Here is a 25,784-nt window from a genome sequence, read left to right as displayed (position 1 = left end):
GGGGGCTAATTGGAGGCATATGGGGGCCTATGGGGCTAATAGGAGGCATATGGGGGCTAATTGGAGGCATATGGGGGCTAATTGGAGGCATATGGGGGCATATGGGGCTAATTGGAGGCATATGGGGCTAATTGGAGGCATATGGGGGCTAATTGGAGGCATATGGGGGCTAATTGGAGGCAAATGGGGGCATATGGGGTAATAGGAGGCATATGGGGGCTGATAGGAGGCATATGGGGGCTGATAGGAGGCATATGGGGGCTAATAGGAGGCATATGGGGGCTAATAGGAGGCATATGGGGGCTAATAGGAGGCATATGGGGGCTAATAGGAGGCATATGGGGGCTAATAGGAGGCATATGGGGGCTAATAGGAGGCATATGGGGGCTAATTGGAGGCATATGGGGGCATATGGGGCTAATAGGAGGCATATGGGGGCTAATAGGAGGCATATGGGGGCTAATAGGAGGCATATGGGGGCTAATAGGAGGCATATAGGGGCTAATAGGAGGCATATAGGGGCTAATAGGAGGCATATGGGGGCTAATAGGAGGCATATGGGGGCTAATTGGAGGCATATGGGGGCTAATAGGCATATGGGGGCTAATAGGCATATGGGGGCTAATTGGAGGCATATGGGGGCTAATAGGAGGCATATGGGGGCTAATAGGAGGCATATGGGGGCTAATTGGAGGCATAATGGGGCTAATAAGAGGCATAATGGGGCTAATAAGAGGCATAATGGGGGCTAATGAGGCATAAGGGCTGATATGGGGGCTAATGAGGCATAAGGGCTGATATGGGGGCTAATGAGGCATAAGGGCTGATATGGGAGCTAATGAGGCATAAGGGCTGATATGGGGGCTGATATGAGAGGCATAATGAGGGCTAATGAGAGGCATAATGTGTCATCCACAGATGCCCCCATAACAGTGTGTCTTCCACAGATCCCCCATAACAGTGTGCCTGTGCACTGACGAGAGACAGAAAGAAGGGGAAAGAATACGTGGATGCAAGCAGAGGACGGCACAGCAGACGACTGAGTAGCTTCTTTTGTAAGTAAATTGCTTTATTATAACTGTATCCCTGCATATCGCAATTCACTCGTATTTTGTAATCTTATTGATATATACTTATTTTGTTTGTGCCCCCCCATTTTTGACTGTGGTATCTTTGTGCCCCCCCTATATATTGTTCCTAGAGTCGCCACTGAGGTGACCTTTTTCGTCTCCCTAGCCTTGAGGCCTAGTACAGGGTTACGAGCTTCTACACTGCAACTCAGCTCCCATGGGATTCAGGTCTGGAGAAAATGCAGGCCACTCCATTTGAGCTGCCCCAGTCTCCAGCAGCTGTTTCCTAATGATGCGACCTCGATAAACTTGAAGATGAAATTAGGCCTGTGTTGTTCATGCAGAGGCACAATGACTGGATTATCGATTTTATTCAAGAAGTATGGGATTGTCGCTGTACCATTCTTAAAGTGTAGGGCAGTTCTGTATTGAATAGACACACCTGCCCACACTGTAACACCACCACCAAAGGTTCATCTGGGGACAACAGTGGCTGATGCATAGCTATCTCCTTGATGTCTCCAACATCATCGCCGGCCATTAGGGATGAGCGAAGTCTATTTGCATAAAACGTTGTTTTAATACGAAGGTACCGCTTGGAATCGAACCCGAGTTCGATACAAAAGTTTTTTACAGTAGAAATTAATTTCCGAAATTATTAGACGAAGTGTCGCGAGACTTCGCAAAGTAATAACTTCGGCTCATTTGAGCCAATACATTATAATACTGTGTATTAAAAAAAAAGTTTTATACGAATCGACTTGGGATGAAGCATCCGAAGTCGATTTGCTCATCCCTACCGGCCATCATTTCTGCTCAGTGTGAATTGACTTTCATCAGTGAACAGCACTGAGGCCCACTGGTCCCTGGTCTAGCATAGATGCTCCCTGGCGCATGCAAGACGACGACGCCTGTGGTCAGGTACCCTTGCAGGTCGTCAAGCATGCAGACCACACTGATGTAAACGGTTTCAAATGGTCTGACATGACACTTGGGTGCCTTTGACTTCCCTTAAATGTGCCTGTAGTTGTGTGGCATTTATCATCCGGTTCCGCAGGGCATTTATCACAATGAAGCGGTCATCAGTGTGGGATGTTGTCAAAGGACGTCCACTTGTATGCCTTTCTGTGACTTTCAGTCTCTCTGTATCTCTGCTGATGACACTATGTGACATTCTAAGCTCAGTGGCCACTTCCGTCTGAGAACATCCTGCTTGAAGCTTCGCAATGGAGAGGTACTTTTGATCAATTGTTAGGTGTCGTCTTGGTCTCATGATGTCAAAATGTGAACAGCATGATGAGGAGGACTGTTTAAAGGGTTTCTGTCATGAGAAATAACGTTATGTAGCTGACTGACATTAGCGATGCTCTTTTATCCGGGCATAAACATGCCTGCTCGTCAGCAGCACATCTCCCCGTGTAAACAAGGAGTGGGCTGCTCACATAATGTAGTAGAAACTGCATGAGGGATTCACAATAGTTTGTCTCTCATACAGTTTCCATAAGCTGCTGTGAAGGCTCTTTAATGGGAACTTATCCCGATAAAAATTGATGTACAGGTAGCTGTTATGCTATACAGCAGGATAAGCTGAACAGATTGATATACAGTTGAACTCGAAAAAATTAGAATATCGTGCAGAAGTCCATTTATTTCAGTAATGCAAATTAAAAGGAATTGCATTAATGCACCTTTAAAATTAGAATTTTGTGAAAAGGTTCAACATTCTTGGCTCAAAGTGTCACACTCTAGTCAGCTGATTAATCCATACCCCCTGAGCAAAGGGGACCTCGAAATTGGGACTTTGGGGTTTCATAAGCTGTAAGCCATAATCATCCAAATAATAAAAAATAAAGGTTTGAAATATTTCGCTTTGCATGTAATAAGTCTATTTCATATATTAGTTTCACCTTTTAAGTTGCATTACTATAATAAATGTACTTTGCACAATATTAACATTTTTCGAGTTTCACCTGTATAGTTTGATGGGACAAGATTCAGTGAAATCTCTGTTCTTTGTCAGCTCAGTAGCCCAAGTTGGCGGTCCTATCAGTGACTGACAGCCTTCCCTATCTGACTGTGTATAGAGAGATAGCTGTCAATCACTGATAAGATCATCCACATGGTTTCAGTGAATGAAATAAAAGTTTTACTGAATATTTTTCGATAAAACTATATATCAATTTGCTCGGCTCCTGCTGCCCACAAATTGCACTGTATTTTATGATGAAGTTCTGTTTAAACAAGCGCTGATTGACTTGTTTTATCAGCATTTGATGAGTATTATGAAAGGACACTTATTACTATAGTAGAATAAATGCAGGAAGCTAAAGGGTTTCTTGTCTCCAGAAATACCAAAATTAAACTGTCTGACATTAGCGATGTGCCAATGTTAGCTGAACCTAACTAGCGTATTCCTAGTATTATCCATGCCCCCGTTACTCCATAAATGGAACTTTTTATAATATGCAAATTACCCTCTAGGAGCGGGGGGTGGGCGGACGTTGCTCCTGCTCCTAGAGGCTCCGTTCTCCCACCTCTGTCACCTCCCTCCAAGTCTTGATTGACAGGGCCAGGCAGCGTTCGCATCCTCCTGGCCGGCCCCGAGTGCATGGTAAATCTCGCGCTTGCGCCTTTCAGTATTCAGCGCAGGCGCAGTAAGGAAGTTGGCAGCCAGTGAGCGTCCTTCCTTCACTATGCCTGCACCGAATACTGAACAGCACGGCGCAAGTGCGAGATTTACCCTGCACTCAGGGCTGGCAAGAGGATGCGAACGCTGCCTGGCCCTGTCAATCAAGACTTGGAGGGAGGAGACAGAGGTGGGAGAACGGAGCCTCTAGGAGCAGGAGGGTAATTTGCATATTATAAAAGTTACAGTTATGGAGTAACGGGGGCATGGATAATACTAGGAATAGACTAGTTCGGTTCAGCTGACATTGGCACATCGCTAATGTCAGCCAGTTTAATTTAGGTATTTCTGGTGACAGAAACCCTTTAAAGTACACTCATGCACAGTGTGTCTGCATGCACATGTCCTGTGAATACGTTCTTATCATTTCTATGCTCCGCTCTATGTATTGCATGGCTACGTTAGTAAAATATCCTGGGCTCCTGTAAGGTGAATGACCTCTGTGGTAACCTTTTTATAATGACCTTATTGCTTTTCAGATTGTTGGTTTTGAAAACCTAGCATTGCGGGACCCTTCTTCCAGCCTGTCCAGAGACGCACAGGATTACATAGCCCCGTGGAGCCGCATTTTGCGGTATGGCGTGGCTACTGCCTTGTGGCTCTCTATCGGTACTTTACAGGTATAACCTGGTAGAGGAGGAACTCTTTACCTTTAACAAAATGAGCCATTTGCAACTCATACATTAAATATGTGATTTTGTATTTCCAGATTCTCTTCTTCTCTGGAATTTATGAAAGATTTGTGAAAGACAAAATCCGACAGTTTGTTGATTTGTGTTCCATGAGCAACGTAAGTTTTATTAGTTCTCTTTAGCTCTAACTATTTGTGTAACATAACCTAAATTCCGGTTCCCCTTCCGGCATTGATTTTCATACAGTTCTGTTTGGCCTTTCAGTATGTTGTCTCCTGATTGGGGCTCGTTTGCTTCAGTATGCACTGTGATTTTCTCTTTATAAGATGCACTTAGTTTTACAGGAGGAAAATCAGAAAAAAGATATTGGGGGAGATTTATCAAACTGGTGTAAAGCAGAACTGTCTCAGTTGCCGATAGCAACAAATCAGAATCCACCTTTCATTTTTCACAGCTCCTTCAGAAATTGTAAGGAGGAATCTGATTGGTTGCTATGGGCAACTAAGCCAGTTCTACTTTACACCAGTTTGATAAGTCTCCCCCTTTTTTTTCTTTTTATTAGATTAGACCTCAGATCAGACTTCCAATTTTTATCAGACCTCAAATCAGACTCCCAATCTGTATCAGACATCAGATCAGACCCCTAATCTTTAGTAGACCGCAGATCAAACACCCCCAATCTTTATTAGACCTTAGATCAGACCCCCCAATCTGTATTAGAGCCCCCAAACAGACCCCCAAACTTTCATACCTCAGATCAGACCCCCAATCTGTATCTGACCTCAGATCAGACATAAAATAAATAAATGAACTCACCTCTCCTGCTTTGGACCATGCACTCACCGCACCCTTGTCTTCTTCCAAGCCCCACACTGCGAATGACCTGACGACAAACAATGCCTACGTGCACTATCTCTGGGGAGCAGTGAGTACAACCAGCGCTAGCAGTGCTACACTCACTGCTCCCTGCGCCTCCTTCACACTAATGTAAAATATTCAGGGGGAATAACACAGGAGCATCACATTGTATATTTTTGAGAAACGATGCAGCAGTGTTATTATTTTATAAAGAATGAAAGTATTTCCCACAATGGATTTTGTTCCGGTTTGTTGCGTTCCCATGCCAGACACAAAATCACTGCAATGGCGCCCATTGACTTACAATGGTTTTAATGCCGGTTTATTAATTTTTGATATAATACAACCGGATCCGTTCTGAACAGATGCAGCCAGTTGTGTTATTCAAACGAATGTGTTTTGCTGTAGTTTTGAGATCCCATGCCAGATCTCAGAACCGGACAGCAAAATCTCAGATGTGAAAGTAGCCTAAGACTACCTTTATGTGATAAATGATCTCTACTGTGATTGTTAATCCCTATTCAGATTAATTGCTTGTCGACAGGATGATGTGCGAAGTGGTGATTTTAGGTGCTGCATGAAGGATGCAGTTACCCAAGGAGTGTTTTGCAATTTTTTTATATTTTTTTTGGGAGGGGTGACCAGCACCACCTTTACATGGGGCAATTATCGGGATCACTCACCCAAAATAATTGTCCCAATCCTCAGCTCACATGCCTTCTTTTTCAGAATGCACTATAGTTGGTTCTGTTATGACAGGTCTTTGGTGGGTATTGCCATCATTTACTACCACCCCACTACTAAAATAAAATCTGACATGGAATCCACCACAGGAATCTGAGGTTGACTCTTGCATTTCTGCTATGGATTAGCATTTTGCACCGTTGTTTGTCCACATACGGATTCAATGAGGCCAGTCTGCATGTTGTTACCTGCAGCAGAATGGCATCAAGAACAGACATGTATTCACATTAAGATCATCTGCAGCTGTATGAATGGCAGCATGAATTCCCATTGAAGACAATGTGCTATAGAGTTGACGTGGGTTTCTGTATCCATTTTTTTTCTTACAAAAACTGCAGATTGATGGAAATTTTGGCCTACTACCTGGCTTATGACCATTATGATTAATTATCCTGCTTGTTCATGGTTTCTCAGTGAAGTCCACAACTTTTCACAATGTCTGATGAACATTAAAGAAGAAGAAACTCAATGAGGACCTCATGTTAGAAAAAGTCGCATGTTCTATTAAAAAGTTGCATAAGAGAAGCATGGTCCTCACTGGATTGAAATTGCGCAATTTATTGTGACTTTTTAAAATTGTCGCAATAGTAAATTTGTCTAGAGATTAATTTACATAACAAAAAACACGCCCACTTAAAATAAAACTGCCGAGCATAGCGCAGAGCCAATAAAAGTCACAAATTTTTGCACAGTTTTAGCGATTGCGCAAAAATTTGTGACTTTTTCACTCCATTATTTTGACTTGCGCTAATGATAAATCTGGCCCAATGTACTCGGGACAGGGCATCCGCGTTTCCCTGTAACCGGCCTGCCCTGTGTTCCACTGTAAATTTAAAGTTCTGTAGGGTAAGGAACCATCGGGTGAGTCGGGTGACCCGGACATTTCTGTCTTTGGCCTGTCTCATCCACTTGAGAGGCCGAGACCAGGCATCCTCTCTCCACTATACTGTACCTGGTCTCGGCTGGGGTGAGCTTACGGCTGAGGACAGGCTGGGACAGTACAGCACCGAGGCCTACTTCGGAGGCATCCGTCTATACTATAACTTACGGCTTGAAGTCAGGCGTCACAAAAATCGGGGACCCACACAGGGCCGACTTCAAAACGGAGAACGCCTCTTCCGCCCGATCATCCCAGTGAGCCATCACGGACTTATGTCCCTTCAAGAGCCCTGTCAGTGGTGTGGCTATCGTAGCAAAGTGTGGGACAAACCTCATCTAATAGCCCACCATCCCCAGGAACGACTTTAATTGCCTAGAGGTGACAGGTCGGGGCCAATTCTGTATCGCCTTTATTTTGTTTACTTGGGGTTTGATGATTCCGCGCCCAATGACATACCCTAGGTATTTAGTCTCCTCTAACCCTATCACACATTTCTTTGGGTTAGCTGTTAGTCCAGCCTTCCGAAGGGAGTCCACTATGACCTGTACTTTGGGCAGGTGACTTTCCCAGTCGGTACTGTGAATGACAATATGATCCAGGTATGCCGAGGCGTACTGCCGGTGTGGACGAAGCACAATGTCCGTTAGATGTTGAAAAGTAGCGGGGGCGCCATGCAGACCAAAGGGTAACACCTTATACTGATACAGCCCCTTAGGCATGATGAAGGCAGTTTTCTCTTTGGCAGCCTCCGTTAAGGGCACCTGCCAATATCCTTTTGTGAGGTCCAAAACAGAAAAATACCGTGCTTGTCCTAACTTCTCGATTAGCTCTTCCACCCGGGGCATAGGATATGCATTTAGATATCTCGTTTAGCTTACGCAAATCGTTACAAAACTGTAACGTCCCATCCGGCTTGGGTATTAAGACTATGGGATTGGCCAACTCACTTTTAGACTCCGAGCTGCACTTCCTCCGAGATGGCTTGTCGCCAAGCCTCGGGTACCCGGTATGGCTTTAACCGGACTATTGCCTGAGGCTCAGTGACAATGTCATGCTGGATTGCGGAAGTGCGTCCAGGGAGGTCCGAGAACACATCCGTGTTCCGACTAACAAACTTCCTGACCTCCTGAGCCTGTTTACAGAAGAGGCTGTCAGCAATTTTTACTGTGGCAACCGCTTTCCTTGCATCAGATAGGGGGGCCGGAACCTCTTCCGGCCCCCCTAGTAAATACACATGGTAAACCTGCTCCGGCTTTTGCCGCCCTGGCTGGTGTACCTTGTAATTTACCTCTACAACATTCTCGAGTACCTCGTAGGGTCCCTGCCACCTAACCAGGAACTTACTGTCCACAGTTGGCACCAGAACCAAAACCCGATCACCCGGGTTAAAGATCCGGACCCGGGCCTGCCGAATATAGATTTGACTTTGTGCTTGCTGAGCTGCCTCCATATGCGCCCTAACAAGAGGTAACACTGTCTCTATCCTTTCTTGCATATGGGTAACGTACTCAAGGACACTTTTGTGTGGAGTAGGTTGCTGTTCCCACGCCTCTTTGGCTACGTCCAACAAACCACGAGGATGTCTGCCATAAAGCAGTTTGAAGGGCGAGAACCCAGTAGAGACCTGGGTTACCTCTCGCACAGATAGGGCAGAAGAAGGTCCTAATCCTTCCCATCTTTAGACACCACCCTTTTTAACATGTTTTTTTATGTTTTGTTAAACCTCTCTACCAGACCGTCCGTTTGCGGATGGTACACGGACGCCCGTAACTGTTTGATATGCAGCAACTTCCTCATGACCTTGGACATCCTCAAGTTTCCTCATGACCTTGGACATAAAGGGGGTCCCCTGGTCATTCAGAACTTCTTTAGGTAGCCCCACTCGGGAGAACATCTCCATTAGCTCCTTGGCTATAAGTTTAGCCGATGTATGTCGCAGTGGCACCGCCTCCAGGTACCGAGTGGCGTAGTCTAGGACAACCAAGATGTGTTGGTGTCCTCTAGCGGACTTCGGTACTGGGCCTACGAGGTCCATGGCGATTTGCTCACAAACAGTACCTCGATGATCGGGAGAGATACCAAGTGACTGCGGAAAAGGTGCTGGGGGCTAGTTGTCGGGCAAGAGTTCCAGTGTGTTTAGGGAGGTGGACAAATTCTGTGTCAGTAAAACCGTTGTAGAATCCGGTCCTGTGTTTTCTGCCTTCCCAGATGACCCCCGAGAACATGTTGGTGGGCTAACTATAACACGAGTTTGCAATAAGCCTGGGGCACCACCAACTGTTCAATGTGTTCACTCCGCAGCTGGTTTACCCGATACAACATATCCTGATGAACCACAAAACGGGGGAACACCGACTCTACCCCAGTGTCACGAGGGTGTCAAGACGCCGGTCATTACACCCAGCTTGTTGTGGTTCACTATCTACTATTAATACGTTTTCCCAGGCTCGGGATAGGGTTGGGTCCCGGTGTTGTGCAGTACCAAAATTATCCCCATAGACATTGAGAACTGCCAGCTCAGGCCCCGGCGGCAAGTCCTCCACGTCTTCCACCATTACACTTAGTGGGGTTGCCTCCCCCTCTTACACCAAAGTGGCGGTCACCCCTACCGCTGGCCCTTCGGCCTCGGGTTCCCAGGGTTCTGGCTTCCCCCTGGAGCCAGGCCACTCCGCTGGAGTTACCCCTGTCTCATAGGAATCAGTCACTCTCATAGCAGGCCACAGTGCCGGGAAGCGCGGGAAGTCTCTCCCTATTATAAGTTCGTAGTGTAAGTTTGTGGCAACTGCCACTTCGTGAGTCCACCTGCCGGCCCCCGTGGTTAGAGACACCACCAGGGCAGTGGGATGGTCTTTTAAGTCCACATGACCCCGACTTTCCAGCCAGTATACTCAGCGGACCGTACCAGGGGAGCCCTTACTAGGGACACCAGACTCCCTGAGTCCAGCAGGGCCTCCGCTGGAGTGTCTCCCACTTCCACCTGGCACAAGTGATGTAGAGTTTCTGGAGTACCTGTTGCACACAGCTTCCTGGCATATAGCAACTGACGGTAGCCATAGTTAGTGTCCATGGGCTCAACCCGATGGGGACAGTCAGCCCTTACATGGCCAGGCTCCTGACACCGCCAGCAGACTATCGGAGCCAGGTCCGCAGTGGGTACATCCTGGGCGGGTTTTATCGGCTCAAACCTCCGGGCCTGGGGGGGAGATTTCCGAGGTTTGACTAGCCACCTCCCGAAATAACCCCCCCTTTAGATTTCTGGTAGCCTCATAGCGTTCCACCAGGTCCACCATCTCAAGGGCATTGCCAGGAGACACCTGGCCGATCCAGTGCTGGAGAGGGGGTGGCAAAGCCCTCCAGAACATATCCGCTAACAGACCATCCAGCATAGCAGTGGGGCTTAGCATGTCAGGCTGTAGCCACTTTTGCAAGAGGTGAAGTAAGGTATAATACTGGGGTCTCACAGGCTCAGCCGGGTTAAACCCCCACTGATGCAGCTGGACCCGGACCAACACATTCACCTCCAGTCTTGCCAGAATCTCACCATTGACTTTCTGGTAGTCGGCCGCTTGATCGTCCAGCAAGTCGAAATACACCTGCTGGGAATCGGATGCCGGGAACGGACCGACGACCTCAGCCCACTGATCTCGGGGTAGATTCTTCCTTGTGGCCACTTTCTCATACATCGCCAGGTAGGTTTAGATGTTATCTGAGGGTGTCATCTGGGGGATCGCCGCACGGACCGCTTTCCAGACACCATGAACACTCTGGGACTCTCCTGCCATCTGCAAAGCCATCACGTGTTGTAACAGTAGCTGGTTTGTTTCTTGCTGGTGTTGGTTAGCCTCCACGAGAGCTTTCATTACAGCCTTTATTTTGTCACAAGTTTGAATTTAGCTGGTTTAATCCAGGACATCCAGCCGTATCCGAAAACAAAAATATTTAGGCGTTTACGCCAGCCTCTCTGCGCATGCCCGCATCCTCCACCAATTGTGGGGATTCGCTCTGGTAGACTGTGTGGATGCAGTACAGAGGCAAATTACCAGTTCTTAAATCAAACTTTCTTGTTTATTGACACTGTAAGGGATTGCCTCTTATTCGGGGGTCATTCTCACAATGATCTTCATAACCACTGGGTTTCAGGTCCAAACAGTGCAATTTATTTTTACACTCTTCATACACAACATGGCATAAAACAAAAGCCTGCCCGTCTGGGCTCTACCTAAACATAATAAACATTGTATCCCTAACTCGGCTATACGATAGTGTTCCCACATGGAACCAGGTGCGGCTTACCCCAGACATACAGTCCACCAGCCCTCAGGCTGTAACAAATGCTGTACCTTTGGAGGGGGCTGTGGTCTAGCAGTCCTCCTGACTCTGACCTTTCAATGCTTGATCCCGGGTGTCGCCGAGTCCCCCAAAGTCCAGGCTATTGCATAGCCCCGTGGCCCCTCAGCCTTGCCTAGCTGAGACCACACTGACAGAGCCTCACCAGAGTGAGACACACCCAGGATCCAGTAGCAGGATTAAATAGGATCCCTGGACATGAGCATGCCCTAAGTCTCGGACTGGAACCTGGGGAAACAACACCTCAATGTTCACATTGCCACAACACATAAGGCAAAAACAAAACGTCACTTTGCAGTCTTGGTGTTAGTTCACACACAATGGAAAGTCCACATAGCAAAAATCACCTTGTTGGCAGTTCTATCTCCAGCAGTCTATAGCAGGCTTTTAGGGGGCCTGTTTCCCCTAAACACGGGTGTCAGTCCTTCAGCACGGCACAAGCCTCAGATCCCAGCACACACACACTTTGCTGCTGAGTCCAGCTGTCTTTTAAGGACAGCTAGGTGCTGTCAAAACCCGGACCAGCACTTAAAATCCAGTCCGGTGTTTGACCCCACCTGGCTGCAAATCAGCCCAGCAGCATGCGCTGGGAGGAAAATACCTGTTTTCCCTTCACTGTGTCACAATACTCATTTGTAAATTCATATTCAATTAAAGGTACACTGATACTGCGATTGTATTCCTTAATCACGATCCTAATTTCAATTTTGCAGGTATCAGTGTTCATACTGTCTCACAGATGCTATGGATACTACATCCACGGCCGCTCAGTCCATGGACACTCGGATACAAGCATGGAGGAGATGAACATGAATTTAAAGAGAGAAGCGGTAATTTTTTTGCTTGTGGCACATTATATAAACTAATGCTAAAATCAGTGGCATATTAGAACCATTGAGCCCCAATAAAGGGGTCTAGAAAACAAACATCCTCAACCGAAAGTATACTTAATGAAATGTGCTCACACTCATGAGTCTGGAAGTTCTCAGAACTTAAATGAGTTTTCTAGTTTAGAAAACCCATTTTGTTATAACCTATTAAACCCATTTTGATAAGGTCAGATCTTCTGTTCAGAAATAAAGAGCGTTTACAAAGGGATCTTTTGCTCTGGAGGACCTGTGCTGTTCTGTATTACATGGACTGCCCATTGATTTCAGTAAGCACTGTAATACTTAAATGGCATCTGTCAGCAGATTTGTCCCTATGACACCGGCTGACCTGTTACATGTGCACTTAGCAGCTGAAGGCATCTGTGTTGGCCCCATGTTCATATGTGCCCGCATTGCTGAGAAAAATGGAGTTGCCGTTACACTTAGGCCTCTTTCACACGGGCGTCGTGTGTGAGGGCCGTATAAGATGCGGGTGCGTTTTGTGGGGTGAGTTTTGTATGCGATTGCATTGCGTTCTTCAGTTTTTTCCGCGTAAGTGCAATGCATTTTGCACGCGCGTGAGAAAAAACTGAATGTGGTACCCAGACCCAAACCCGGACTTCTTCACTGAAATTCGGCTTTGGGTTAGGTATTCTGTAGATTTTAATATTAAGCATTCTTAATACAGAATGCTAAGTAAATTAGGGATGGAGGGGTTAAAAATAAATAAATAAATGGATAATTAAACTCACCCCATCCACTTGTTCGCACTGCCCTTCTAATCTTCTTACTTCTTCTTTGATGACCTGGGAGGAAAAGGACCTTTGGTGACGTCACTGCGCTCATCACATGGTCCAAGTGGATGAGGTGAATTTAATTATTTTTATTTATTTTTTAACCCTTCCATCCCTAATTTACTTAGCATTCTGTATTAAGATTCCTAGTTAGATTCCTGCACTAAGCCCTACGTATCCTGATACTTAGTTTATAATGTTTGGACCCATGAAAGGTCCTCTTTCACCCCTTCCCGACATATGACGTAATAGTACGTCATGGCGGCAGGTGCATTCCTGTATTTTGACGTACTATTACGTCATGGTGATCAGGCAGGCACCGGAGCAGTGCGCGCCCGATCACTGCAGGGGTCAGGTAGTTCCTGATAGCCGGGCCCCTACTGTATCTGCCGGCATCGCTGTACAAGCTGATGCGGCGGATTAACCCCTTCTATGCCACGTCATCACTGACCGCGACATAGAAGGGATTTGAGGGGGGTTAGGAAGCCCATCGAGTCCCTGCGCTGCTGTGGCGGGGACCGGATGGGTGAGAAGGCAGCCCAATGCCCTGCACGGCATCGGGACCTGCCTTCTACGGGTGCTCCTAGGCAACCAGTTAGTGTATTACTCAGTGTAATACACTAACAGGCATTGCATTACAATACAGATGTATTGTAATGCATTGCAGAGGGGATCAGACCCCCAAAAGTAAAGTCCCAGACTGGGACAGAAATAAAGCTTAAAAAAAAGTCAAAAGAAGAGTTTTTAATAAAAAATAAAACGTTTCAATAAAAAAAAGCAAAAAAACACCCCCTTCCCCTGATTTTATATGGAAAAATAGAGGGAAAAAAAGCACACACATACTAGGTATCGCAGTGTCCATAACGACCGGCTCTATAAAAAGGTCACATGATCCACCCCATCCGATAAACACCGGAAAAATAAAAACAGTTTATAAAAAAAAAGTCCTTTTTGTCACCTTACATCACAAAAAGTGCAACACCAAGCGATCAAAAAGGTGTATGCCCCCCAAAATGGTACCAATCAAACTGTCACCTCATCCTGCAAGAAACGAGACCCTACCTAAGACAATTGCCTAAAAAATAAAAAATAAATATAGCTCTCAGAACATGGAGACATTAAAACATCATTTTTTTGGTTTCAAAAATGCAATTATTGTGTTAAAGTGAAATAAATAAAAAAAGTATACATATTAGGTATTGTCGCGTCTGTAACAACCAGCTCTATAAAAATATCACATGAATTAACCCCTGAGGTGAACACACAAAAAAAATTAACATAAAAACTGTGCCAAATAAAGCCATTTTTTGTCACCTTGCACCACAAAAATTGCAACACCAACCGATCAAAAAGGTGTATGCCCCCCAAAATGGTACCAATCAAACAGTCACCTCATCCTGCAAAAACTGAGACCCCTACCTAAGACAATCGCCCAAAAAAATAAATAAAAGATAGCTCTCAGAACATGGAGACACTAAAACATAATTTCTTTGGTTTCAAAAATGCAATTATTGTGTTTAAAGTGAAATAAATTTAAAAAGTATACATATTAGGTATTGTCGCGTAACAACCAGCTCTATAACAATATCACATGAATTAACCCCCTGAGGTGAACACAGTAAAAAATAAAAAATAAAAACTGTGGCAAAAACAAATAATTTTTGTCACCTTACATCACAAAAATTGCAACACCAAGCGATCAAAAAGGCGTATTCCCCCCCAAAATAGTACCAATTAAACAGTCACCTCATCCCGCAAAAATTGAGACCCTACCTAGACAATCAGTCAAAAAATAAAAAAAACTATGACACTAAAATATGATTTCTTTTTGCTTCAAAAATGCTATTATTGTGTTAAAGTGAAACAGATTTTAAAAAAAGTAGATATGTTAGATATCGCCGTGTCCATAACAACCTGCTCTGTAAAAATATCACATGACCTAACTCCTTAGGTGAACACCATAAAAAAACTGTGCCAAAAAAGCTATTTTTTGTCACCTAACATCATTTAAAGTGCAACACTAAGTGATCAAAAAGGCGTATGCCCCCAAAAATAGAACCAATCAAACCGGCATCCCGCAAAAAATGAGCCCCTAGCTAAGACAACCAGTCAAAAAATAAAAAAGCTATGGCTCTCAGACTATGGAGACACTAAAACATTTTTTTTGTTTAAAAAATTAAATTGTGTAAAACTTAAATAAATAAGAAAAAGTATACATATTAGGTATTGCCACGTCCGTAACGACCTGCCCTATAAAAATATCATATGACCAAACCCCTCAGGTGAATGCTGTAAAAATAAATAATTAAAAACTGTGCCAAAACAACCAATTTTTTTGGTCACCTTGCCCCATAAAGTGTAATAATGAATGATCAAAAAATCTTATGTACCCAAATATAGTACCAATAAAAATGTCAACTCTGGATAGATCATCAGCTTCTGATCGGCAGATGTCCGACACCCGGGACCCCTGCCGATCAGCTGGGCGGGGCTAAGCTCCATTCAGGTGAATAGAGCTTAGCCCCGCCCACCCTAGTTGATACTAGTCGTGATGTCAGTGGGCCGGCAGTAAACAGTGAGAAGGCCGCGGCCCTACTGGAGCGCCGCTGCCTTCTCAAACAGCTGATAGATCATCAGTTTAAACAAAGTGCAGAACCCCTTTAAGTAATAAATATTTTATGAGGTATCGCTTTCTGTTTTAAAAGCAGAGAAATAGAAATTTAGAACATTGCGAATTTGGGATTTTTCCATAAATAAAGGTGAACTATATTGACTCAAATTTATGACTGTCATGAAGTTCAATGTGTCACGGGAAAACAGTCTCAGAATGGCTTGGATAAGTAAAAGCATTCCAAAGTTATTACCACATAAAGTGACACATGTCAGATTTGCAAAAAATGGCCTGGGCAGGAAAGTGAAAACTGGCCTGGGGCAGAAGGGGTTAATTCCTGACTGAACAGACAGTGACTCTGTATGTCCACTAGAGGGCGCTGTGCTTCTCCACATTTCCAACATCTAACACAGGATCAAGTTTACAATTCCAATAGATGGCGCTGTGACAGTAAAATCTTTGTATTGTGCAGAATGCATCCGTATTTTTTTTGCGTACCGCAAAATACATACGGTTGTGTGCATGAGCCCTTAGGGTTACAAATAATAGTAGGGTCAGTATTTCAGTTACCGTTATTATTGGGGTTAATAGTACAGTTAAGAGTCCGGATTAGGATTAGTAATAAGGTTAGGGTCAGTATTCGGATTAGGGTTATTATTACAGTTAGGGTCAGTATTGGGGTAAGGGGTCAATATTACAGTTTCTATTAGTATTAGGGCCAGGGGTCAGCTTTCAGGCACATGAACAGAAAAAGGAAGGACAGTCTCAACTAACCTGTCCCAGCGGAGTCCCACGATGATCATGCAGTGATGCAGACAAGCCTCTTCTGGCAGGTCTGCTCTGGGGTAACGTCGCAGGCGGTGTGATGACATCATCTACGTCACAGAGAAGTGCCCGGAATGGAGGAACAGGGAACCAATTGTTCCCTTCTTCCGCTGGAGCTGCCAGATGCTCAATTGTATTTGCGTCCCGTGGAGTGCAGGAGCATTCACCTGGTGCCTGGGGTCATTATTGGACTGGATGCCTAGGGCCCACCAGAAGAACTGATTCTGGGGCCCACCCTATAGCTACATATATTAGGGTACATCGTGTCACACTGGACATAAACGCTGTAGATTTGCTGCACACAAGTATATAGTGGCAGGTCCACAGCGTTTACGTGCCAGCAAAGTGGATATGATGTTAAGGGGTCTCAGCCACATGTTACAAACAAAATTCACTGCACAGATTGGACTGCAGTGTGAAGTTTTATTCAGTGGTATGATTTGCTGTGGATTTTACTGCTGCAGATTTACAAAATGTTGGACCCTCGTCTGTTCTTTTGTCAGGACTTCACACACAGAACTATATTGTGCACCGCCATATATCAATATCCTAGGCTGGGGATCAGCCACCTCCAGAGCTCCAACTGTTCTGAAACTACAGCTCCCAGAATCCTTCTTTCACATCTATGGGAGTTAGAAGAACAGCTGAGTAAATTTGCATGCTGGGAGTTGTAGTTTCACAGCAGCTGGTGGATAGCTGAAGGCTGTGGCATAGCTAAAGGCTCTTGGGCCCTAGTGCAAGAGTTCAGTTTGGGCCCCATTACCTCAGTGCTTTGTGGCCAGGGGCAGAGAAGCGCATAGCCTTTGCGGTGCCTGAGACAAAAATTGAAGCGGCAACACCAAATCCCCCCCCCCCCCATGCCAAGTTTTTGACCTAACTCCTTCTCTTCAGCCAGAGGAGTGACTTGACCTGCATGTACTTTGTTTAATACCGGTGTCCTCTTAAGCGGCACTGGAGTCTTTGGACTCCCTCAGGCTCCTGGGCCTGGTAGCGACTGCTACCTCTGCACCTCCTTTAGCTATACCCCTGGCAGAAGGTTGCTGAGCGCTATTGTAGGCCATCAATACTGATCATGGAGGTCTGAACTCTCCCAGCAATCAGAACAGGGATGCCAAGGATGCGCCGCGTTTCTGCAAGTCACATAGACACAATGGAGGACATTTATTAATTGTTTTATGCCACTATACTGATGTACAAAAGTCACCGATTAAAGGCGCATGATATGTGTACCATAATTTGAGACCATTTAACCTTTTCTGGAGCAACATCCACCACGTCCTCACTCAAGTATGGAAGAGCAGATTAACCCCATAGATGCTGTGGGTGATTAGGCACCATGGCATCTGGGGGTTAAAAAAGCAGCAGAGTTACTGATATAATCATAACCTAGTATAACTCACTCCTCAAAAAGAGGGCACCATCTATTAGATTCATAATCTTATCCTATGCATTCAGCACAGTTCTCTGTCACAGCGCCATCTATTGGAATGATAAACTTGATCCTGTGTTAGCTGTTGGAAATGTGAAGCAGCACAGCGCCCTCTATTGGACATACAGAGTCACTGTTCAGTCAGGAAATAAATAACAACATTTTGCATGCTGCACCACGCCCACTACTGCTCATTTAAATGAATCTGAATGTAAGGCCCCATGCACACGGCCGTTGTTCACAGCCGTGTGCGGGCCGTGGAACCGCGGCCTGGATCCCTCCTGAGAGCAGGAGCGCACGGCGTCACTGGTTGCTATGACGCCGTGCGCTCCCTGCTGCCGGCACAGTACAGTAATACACTGGTACGATCTATACCAGTGTATTACTGTACTGTGCCGGCAGCAGGGGGCGCACGGCGTCATAGCAACCAGTGACGCTGTGCGCTCCTGCTCTCAGGAGGGATCCAGGCCGCGGTTCCACGGCCCGCACACGGCTGTGAAACACGGCCGTGTGCATGGGGCCTTAGTACAACCTTAAAATGAAAATTCAAATGGGATTTCTTTTTTATTTGACTTTTGGCAGGGAAAATGCCTGCAAGAGATGAAATTGAAATCTCAATCTACCATTTTCAGCTTCTACATGGTGTTTTCATTTGATTTATGATTTTGACATGAAAACCCCACTATAGGAATTAATTGACAAAGTGGAAATTTTTAAATTTTGCATTTATTTTTGACACTTATTACCCACACTGGAGTTGGAAAAGAAAATTCAAATAGAGAAATTGATTTTTTCTTTTTAATGTTGGCATGCATTTTGCAGACACTAGATGAAACTGAAATGCTAAAATGTTATTTTAATTATAATTTAAGTTTTTACAATTTCATTTGAATTTTGGCAGGTTTTACCTCCCATATTCCTCCACATATAGTATGAATTTCCAAATTTCCTTTGGTAGACTCTATTGGATCAACCATAGGTGGCTCTCCATGTGCTTTATTGATGACAGGATAGCTTTTGCTTATTTCAAGAAAAAACTCTGTTAGTATGGATTAGGTCAAACCAAAGCCTCCTTGGATAATGGTTACCACACAACTGTCCTCTGGCCAGCATGGGCATGAAGCTTTTTTTGATAGTGCATGTCATCCTGGTATCTATATTCGCACACCATGACACTGTGTGGTAGACCTATTCCTATATGATGGCTTTGTGACTGAACAAGTACAAAGGTTAAAGGGGTTGTCCTAAAATTGATGCACAGAGCGATTTATGCCTTTAATATCCCTCCTTGGAAGTCAATAAAACAAGGCTGACTGGGTGTCCAAAATGCGATGTACCAAAAGCTGCACTAGACCACTGTATATGGCTTTGCCCTAAGGTACGGCTGTACTGGGAATGGATCTTGTCTTGGATTAAAGATACTTGGCAGATAGTTTAGCCATGTGAGCCTCGGGTGGTGCTATTTCATGACTACCCGGATAATGTCAGGGTTCCTGGGCTGGTGGATGGAGTGCTACTTGTAGCATTGAGATGTTTACTCCGTAAATGGCTGGTTCCACATGTCCCTTCTGAAGGGGAATTTCAGGGCCAAATGAGACACTTTCTGTTGACGGACCAGCTGGAAGCAGAAGCTCATAAAATTCAGAAATCAACACGATTTGTGGATAAATGGAATGCTTTTATTTCCAAGCATTTATCAGCAGATGGGACACCTTATAAAAAACTTCCAACATACAGAGTGGTACTTATTAAAAGATCTAAAAGGGAAACTAGAGAAACTGAAAGTGATGTAGGAACATTGCCTGGTAGGAACCTAGGAATACAAAATATGGGAGTTTGAGACTCATCCAGATGGTAAGGGTGTTACGGGTGAGGGGAGGGATGGGTGTTATGGGGTAAATGTCTTATTTACTTTCCTTTTTGTGTAAATGGATAATACAAGAAAAAAATTATTATCGAGATTTTAAGCTGTTGTACTAATGTCTATATAATTCTAAAAATGTAATAAAATGATAATAAAAAAAAAGGTGTTGTCCGACCCTTCCCCATTGAACTTGTAGTTGTGGCCCTGAATCTTCCCTGTCTAAAGAAAGAAAGGCACTTACCTATTCACCGGCACTCCATTCCAGCACCAGGGTCCCGTCCATGCTGCTTCCAGTCCACCGAGGACAGGAAGTGTAATGCCCCACGCACCGTCACTTGCACCCCTGCCCTCGATTTATTTTTTATTTCTCTTTGCATGGTAGACATAGCCACCAGTTGTGTTTTGTTGGCATCTTTCTATTTGGCATTTATGTTCCTGTATTTACATTGTTTGTTTCTTTTTGTCTTTTGTCAATTAGTTAAAAATTTACAACATAAAAAATGATTTGAATCTAAAAAAATTAACTGAAACTTTGACATTTCTATTTTAGGAGAATTTGTGCAGCCAACGAGGGCTACAGCCAAACACGGATATTCAGACATTTCAGATTTCTATTTCAAGTCGGACCCGGTCTCAGTTTGATCGGATCCATGATAATTTTATAAAGGTTGGTATGATAAAATACTTCTGCGCTGAGGAGATTTGCAACAAAACATTTATTCTCTTAATTTTTTTTTTTTCAATTTCAGAATCGTGGACCTTCTCGATTTCTACACAGTTCTACATCTGTATCAGAACAGAGCACAAAAGCATATTACACCATGAATAAATTCCTCAGTTCCTTCATTGATCATGTATGTATCAGGTCTCGGTAGTTATACATGTTTATACATGGTTAGTTCATTGAAAGAATTTTAAAGGGGCCTGGATGCTTTTCTTGAGAGTAACAGCATTGCAGGTTATAGTTACTAGATTTCTGGAGAAGCGTTGTGATCCAGGAAGTTATTCTGATTGTCAGAGTAGAAGTTGGAAAATATTTATTTCCCCTAAGATGAGGAAAATTGGCTTCCACTTCATGTGGGGATTTCTGCCTTCCTCTGGATCAACATAGCAGATTGTACTGAATGAAGATATGTCTTTTTTAGCCTTACAAACTATGTTACTATATAAAATATTCATATGTTGCTGTAGATTTTGCCAATTTAATTCAGGCTAAAAGACAAATTTCCAAAAAGAAACAAGAGTAAGTTTTCTATTACTGAAACCTTCACCCCCTGGATTATTATGGGTCCCTTGACTTCCATTTGGAGAGTCAGACTGGCTGCCCTTGAAAACAGCAGGGGTCGTAGACTCAGTGAAAACTTAATCCATTGTCTTTAGTGGATTCTGCAGTCCTCCAGAGCCAAGGGTCAGACTTGTTTTGTCTTAAAGGGGTTATCCCATGAATAATGTAAAAAATGAAATTCATACATAATCTAGTACATGACAATCTCTTTCTAACAAAGCCAGAACCAGCCCTGGACCTCACATGGACCCAGAGATCTCCCCATTCATGTTCCAATTGTTCTTCTAGATTTATTCCAAGCTGTCAGCTTAGGAGGTATGTCTATTCTCAGGGGGTGTGTCCTTTTTGCTGCAGTCGGTAGCAGTTGAAGGATGGAACTGAGCATGTGCTTCCGTCTCATGCAGGTGGCGCTATACAGATAGAGTTCATCAAATAACTCAGTAGCTGTAATACATTTTTAATTACATGCTATTACAAAAGTATTCAGAATAGGTAGAATATTTTTGTGAGACAACCCCTATTTGGTTTATGTAGTGGAGTCCTTATGGAGGAAAATGCCTGTCTTCAACGTGTCCTGATAGTTTTATAACAAAGGGTTTTCTAAAGCAGACTTCTTTTATATGCTCATCCACAATAGTGGTATAATAGCCCGTATGATAACGTATGATGTGAAATGATTAGTGATGAGCGAACTTAATGTTTTGAAGTTCGAGTTTGGCGTTCAGGTGGTTTTCTGGCAATTTCGGTATGGATTCCGTTACCATGGGCCATAACAGAATTCTATGACGGAATGCATAACGAAATGCCTTTAAGAGACATTCCGTTTTGCACTCTGTCATATGGGCCGCATAACGGATCCGTCTGGTTTCTGTTATGCAGGAGAGGACTCCAGCAGTGAATAGGCCTCAGTGTGCAAGTGCAACCTGCTGCTCCTTTCATACAGGGAATAGGATACCAGTGGTCAGACCCCTGCCGATCTCACAGTTCTCTGAATAGTATTTCATTGGGCAACGCCTTTAAGAGTGATAGTTACTCTTAAATAGCTAAAGTAGTCAAATCTGAAGAGGAGGTCTCACATTTTGCTCTTTCTTGTGCTTATTTAAAGGCCTTTAAAGAGATGGATTACTTTGTGAAAGACAAGCTTCTTCTGGAACGAATACTCAGCATGGAATTCATGGAGCCAATGGACAGAAGTATCTTTTACAATGGTAATGACCTTTATTGCACAGGCTGAGAGAATGGATAGGCAGTAAAGAAACCACTTAGGGTTCAGCGGCCCCCTCCCTCTAACTTGATTGACCAGTGCCGTCACACCGTAGCAAAAGTCAGATCATTGCTAGTAGGATTACATGGATGCTGTGGGTGGTTAGCATGTTCATTGCAAATGTAAAAGCTCTGCAGCCACTGATGGTATTATATAGGACGTGCTATAGCTTGTACTACTGTAGTGATCGACTGGTTAAATGGACTCTTAATATGGGTGGTAACTTTTATACTGATATTAGGGAAACATATTGCTAGGCTTGCCTCAGATGCCTTATAAGTTTGTCCTTCCCAAGATCTATGGTCTTCCAAACTTTTATCTGATTATTATGTGGTTTGCTAGCAGTTGTGCCTGAACGCTTTAAAGGGGTTGTCTAGAAGTTGAAAAACTTGGCTGCTTTCTTTGAAAAACAGTCCACAGGTTATGTCTGGTATTGCAGCTCCACTCCATTAGAGCTGCTTTAGAGCTCAGCTGCAATATCAGGAATGTTTTGTGGGCAGGAGTGGTGCTATTTTTGAAAAAAATCATACATGTTTTTCTAAATTTGGACAACCTATTAAAATGTGTGAGTGATTTGAGACTAGGGTTTTATGAGAGACCACCCCTTTTAAAATAAGGCCGCTGCAGCGATCAGCTAATCACTCGGCTCCCGTTACTGGCAGCCATGGCAAACAGTTTATTTTTATTGAGGAAAGCCAAAGTCAACCAGGTAATTATCCCGTCGCAGTTGCTACAAAGGAAGTTTAAAGCCATTGACTGGCCTTCCAGGTAATACAGGGTTGGCTGCAGTCTGTCAGAACTGGAGCAGCTCCTACAAAGACATTAATTGTCTGATAAATTATAATATCGGTGTCGAAAAGTACTGTTTTGGTCATATTCTCTAACTTTATTGAAGATCCACCAGATGTAGTCGGTGTAACGTTCTTTAATAAGATTGGTTCAAGTTACATGTCCAAAGTCTGGCTACACTGCATAGAGATTCTGTGGCTACCATTTACTACTACCATTCACTACTCTGATTTCTGTCTTGGATCATCTATAAAGGCTATGGATACCTTGTTCATGGAAGACATGATTTTAGCACATTAGTCTTGATTTTGAAAAAGTTGTACTTCGTTTCACTGAGTTTCAATCTGCAATCTTCATTCATTACCTACTCCTAATTTATTTTACAACCTATAGTACTTCTTATTTCAATCTTTTCTCATGTGGATGTTTCCCTGCCAGTAATACATTGTGGATCTGTGTGTCCAGGATGCTGCTGTCTTCCCCCTGCCATTTATAAGCTCCACCCACATGTACATCATGTGTGAGGTGCCCTCTTTGGATTCTCTTCACCTTTTTTTTACCTCTTGTTGAGGTGAGAGTATGTCAGAAACAGCAGCTCAGTTCAGATGGATTTATATTAGATTCAGCAGGTAGGTGAAAAACTTGTACACTCTGCAGTAACAGCGTGTACACACAGTTGTATTATGAGCAGTAGTAGATTCTATAGTACAGTATGCAGTGGACTAGCATTAAAGGGGTTGTTTCAGCAAATGGCATTTATCATGTAGACAAAGTTAATACAAGGCACCTGTCACAGATGTTCCCTCGACAGGTGGCAGGAGATCGATGAGACTGGCAACACGTGGTTTGATCTGACAGGTTTTACTTGTGGATCAATAGGCGTCTGTGTTGTTTCTGGTAATGGCCACATCCCTTTGCCTCAGGTGTTGCTAATGCGGTCATGTAACCTTCCTTATTTATTGTTGCTTCTCCCACAATGCTGTGCAGTTTATAGCTTCAGTTGTGAATAGCTGGTATGTGGATCTCGGCGAAGTTCCTGGTGCTTCCATAGCCCCTTTGAAGTTAGGTCTTTCCTTTCCCTTTTTGTTTGGGTTCTGTGTGTTGCATTTCCTTATTGTTTGTATTAGGCCTGAAGGAGAATCCTGTTCATCCTTCCTTTTGGAGGAACAGGTAGTCTTGTCCCTGCCATTAGTACCAGGGTCCAATAGGGCTAGATAGGACTCTAGAAATTCCTGCATATGAACAAACCTACCTCTGGGTCTGTTTATACTGGTATCACAAAATGATCACATCACAAAATAATAGTTTTTTTTAAAGTAATACATAGATAAAGATAACCGTAAATAATACACCTATTACTGCCCCTCTAAAGAAGCAGTGGTAGAATGCATATTAGGCACTTGGTCACCATAGTGGTCTGTATGCCTATATTTCTTTCTATATGTATTTGCATTAATTGTGTCCTATTATACTGGTCTCTGCAATTTTAATCCTAGTGCATACACATGTGGCCCAGCTGTTTTTGTGATGCAACTTTTGTAGTTGGTGTGTGCGCCTTTCTGTGGGTTTTACTATTAGTTATGTTGGCCACTCAAGGTTTACTTTATTGTATTAAATGGGTTCTGCACCTTTGACAGGGTTTTTGGCCAACCTCCCTCCTCCTCCTTGGGCAGACCTGCGAAGGGAAGTTTACTTACTTGATTCTCGATGCTGGCTCCTGAGCCTCTGCTGTGTTCCCAGAATATAAACTTCTGTTTTGCTGCTGCTGCAGCCACTAGCTGGCCACAGCAGTGACTTGCTTCCCTTGCCTCATGTTAAATAAATGGTTACGTGACCCAAGGGGAGCATATCACTGCTGAAGAGAGCATTTGGCTGCAGTGGTATCAAATTGTAGTTCACACCCTGCAGCCAAGGCCGGGGAAAGAAGGAAAGAGGAGCCAGTGCCGGGAAGCAGGTAAGTAAGAGTCTGTTCACAGGTCATCCCCCCAAAAAGTGCACAACCCATTTAAGGATTTATTTGTTATAGGTTTCAATATTAGCATATTACCTACCCAAACATGTAATGTTTCCTCATCTGTTGTCTTCCATAGACGAAAATCATTCTTTTAGCGACGTCCTCTTCTATGGTCATGAATCAACACTCCTGATCTTTGACACGCTGTTCTTCTGCATTGTTGACATCATGTCGCAAAACTTTGTTCTGGCTGCTGTTATCACCTATCTGCAACAAGAAGTAAGTCAGCTTTTTGATAAAATTGTTAGATTCAAAATTTTCATGTTGTTAATTAAAAAGGAATACTTTTTTTTTCTCTCCTTAGTGTTTCCGGTACATCCGTGGTGCCATAGGACAGAAGAATTTGGCATCCAAAACCCTTATAGATGAAAGGTTCTTGATTTAAAAATGTTTAGGAGCTTTCTACCATTTAAAGCCTCAGGACCATTACGTGTTGCAAACATTACTTTTCTATTGCAGATAAAAAAAAGTTTTTAACCTCTTCACTACTGAGCCACTTTTCACCTTAAATCCCAGGCCGATTTTTGCAAATCTGACGTGTCACTTTATGTGGTAATAACTTTAAAACACTTTTACTTATCTAGGCCATTCTGAGATTGTTTTCTCGTCACATATTGTACTTCATGACAGTGGTTTATTTTAAAAAAATACCAAATTTACCAAAAATTTGGAAAAATTTGCAAATTTCCATTCTCTACTTTTATAATAGATAGCAATAAATCCAAAAATAGTTTGGATCATTTTGTGAATGCCATTTAATTTTTTGGTGGACGTTACAAGGCTTAGAAGTTTAGAAGCAAATTTTGAAATTTTTCAAAAAATT

The 25,784-nt window shown here is 43.7% G+C and overlaps 1 protein-coding gene across 1 annotated transcript in view; it reads left to right on the top strand.

The window, feature by feature from the left end:
• Nucleotides 1-25,528, top strand: part of TMEM67 (transmembrane protein 67) — a 62,539-nt gene extending 37,011 nt beyond the window's left edge. Inside the window, exons 21-28 of the mRNA XM_044293590.1 lie at nucleotides 4,236-4,376; nucleotides 4,466-4,546; nucleotides 11,931-12,047; nucleotides 20,160-20,276; nucleotides 20,359-20,463; nucleotides 22,000-22,102; nucleotides 25,038-25,180; nucleotides 25,266-25,528. Coding sequence (XP_044149525.1) covers nucleotides 4,236-4,376; nucleotides 4,466-4,546; nucleotides 11,931-12,047; nucleotides 20,160-20,276; nucleotides 20,359-20,463; nucleotides 22,000-22,102; nucleotides 25,038-25,180; nucleotides 25,266-25,346 — 888 coding nt within the window. The 3' untranslated portion in view covers nucleotides 25,347-25,528. The remainder of the gene's footprint in view (nucleotides 1-4,235; nucleotides 4,377-4,465; nucleotides 4,547-11,930; nucleotides 12,048-20,159; nucleotides 20,277-20,358; nucleotides 20,464-21,999; nucleotides 22,103-25,037; nucleotides 25,181-25,265) is intronic.
• Nucleotides 25,529-25,784: the final 256 nt, after the last annotated feature.

Source organism: Bufo gargarizans, chromosome 5 (assembly GCF_014858855.1).
Source record: "Bufo gargarizans isolate SCDJY-AF-19 chromosome 5, ASM1485885v1, whole genome shotgun sequence".
Lineage (NCBI taxonomy): Eukaryota > Metazoa > Chordata > Amphibia > Anura > Bufonidae > Bufo > Bufo gargarizans.
Note: the sequence above shows the minus strand (reverse complement) of the source record. Positions and strands in the feature narration are given on the sequence as shown.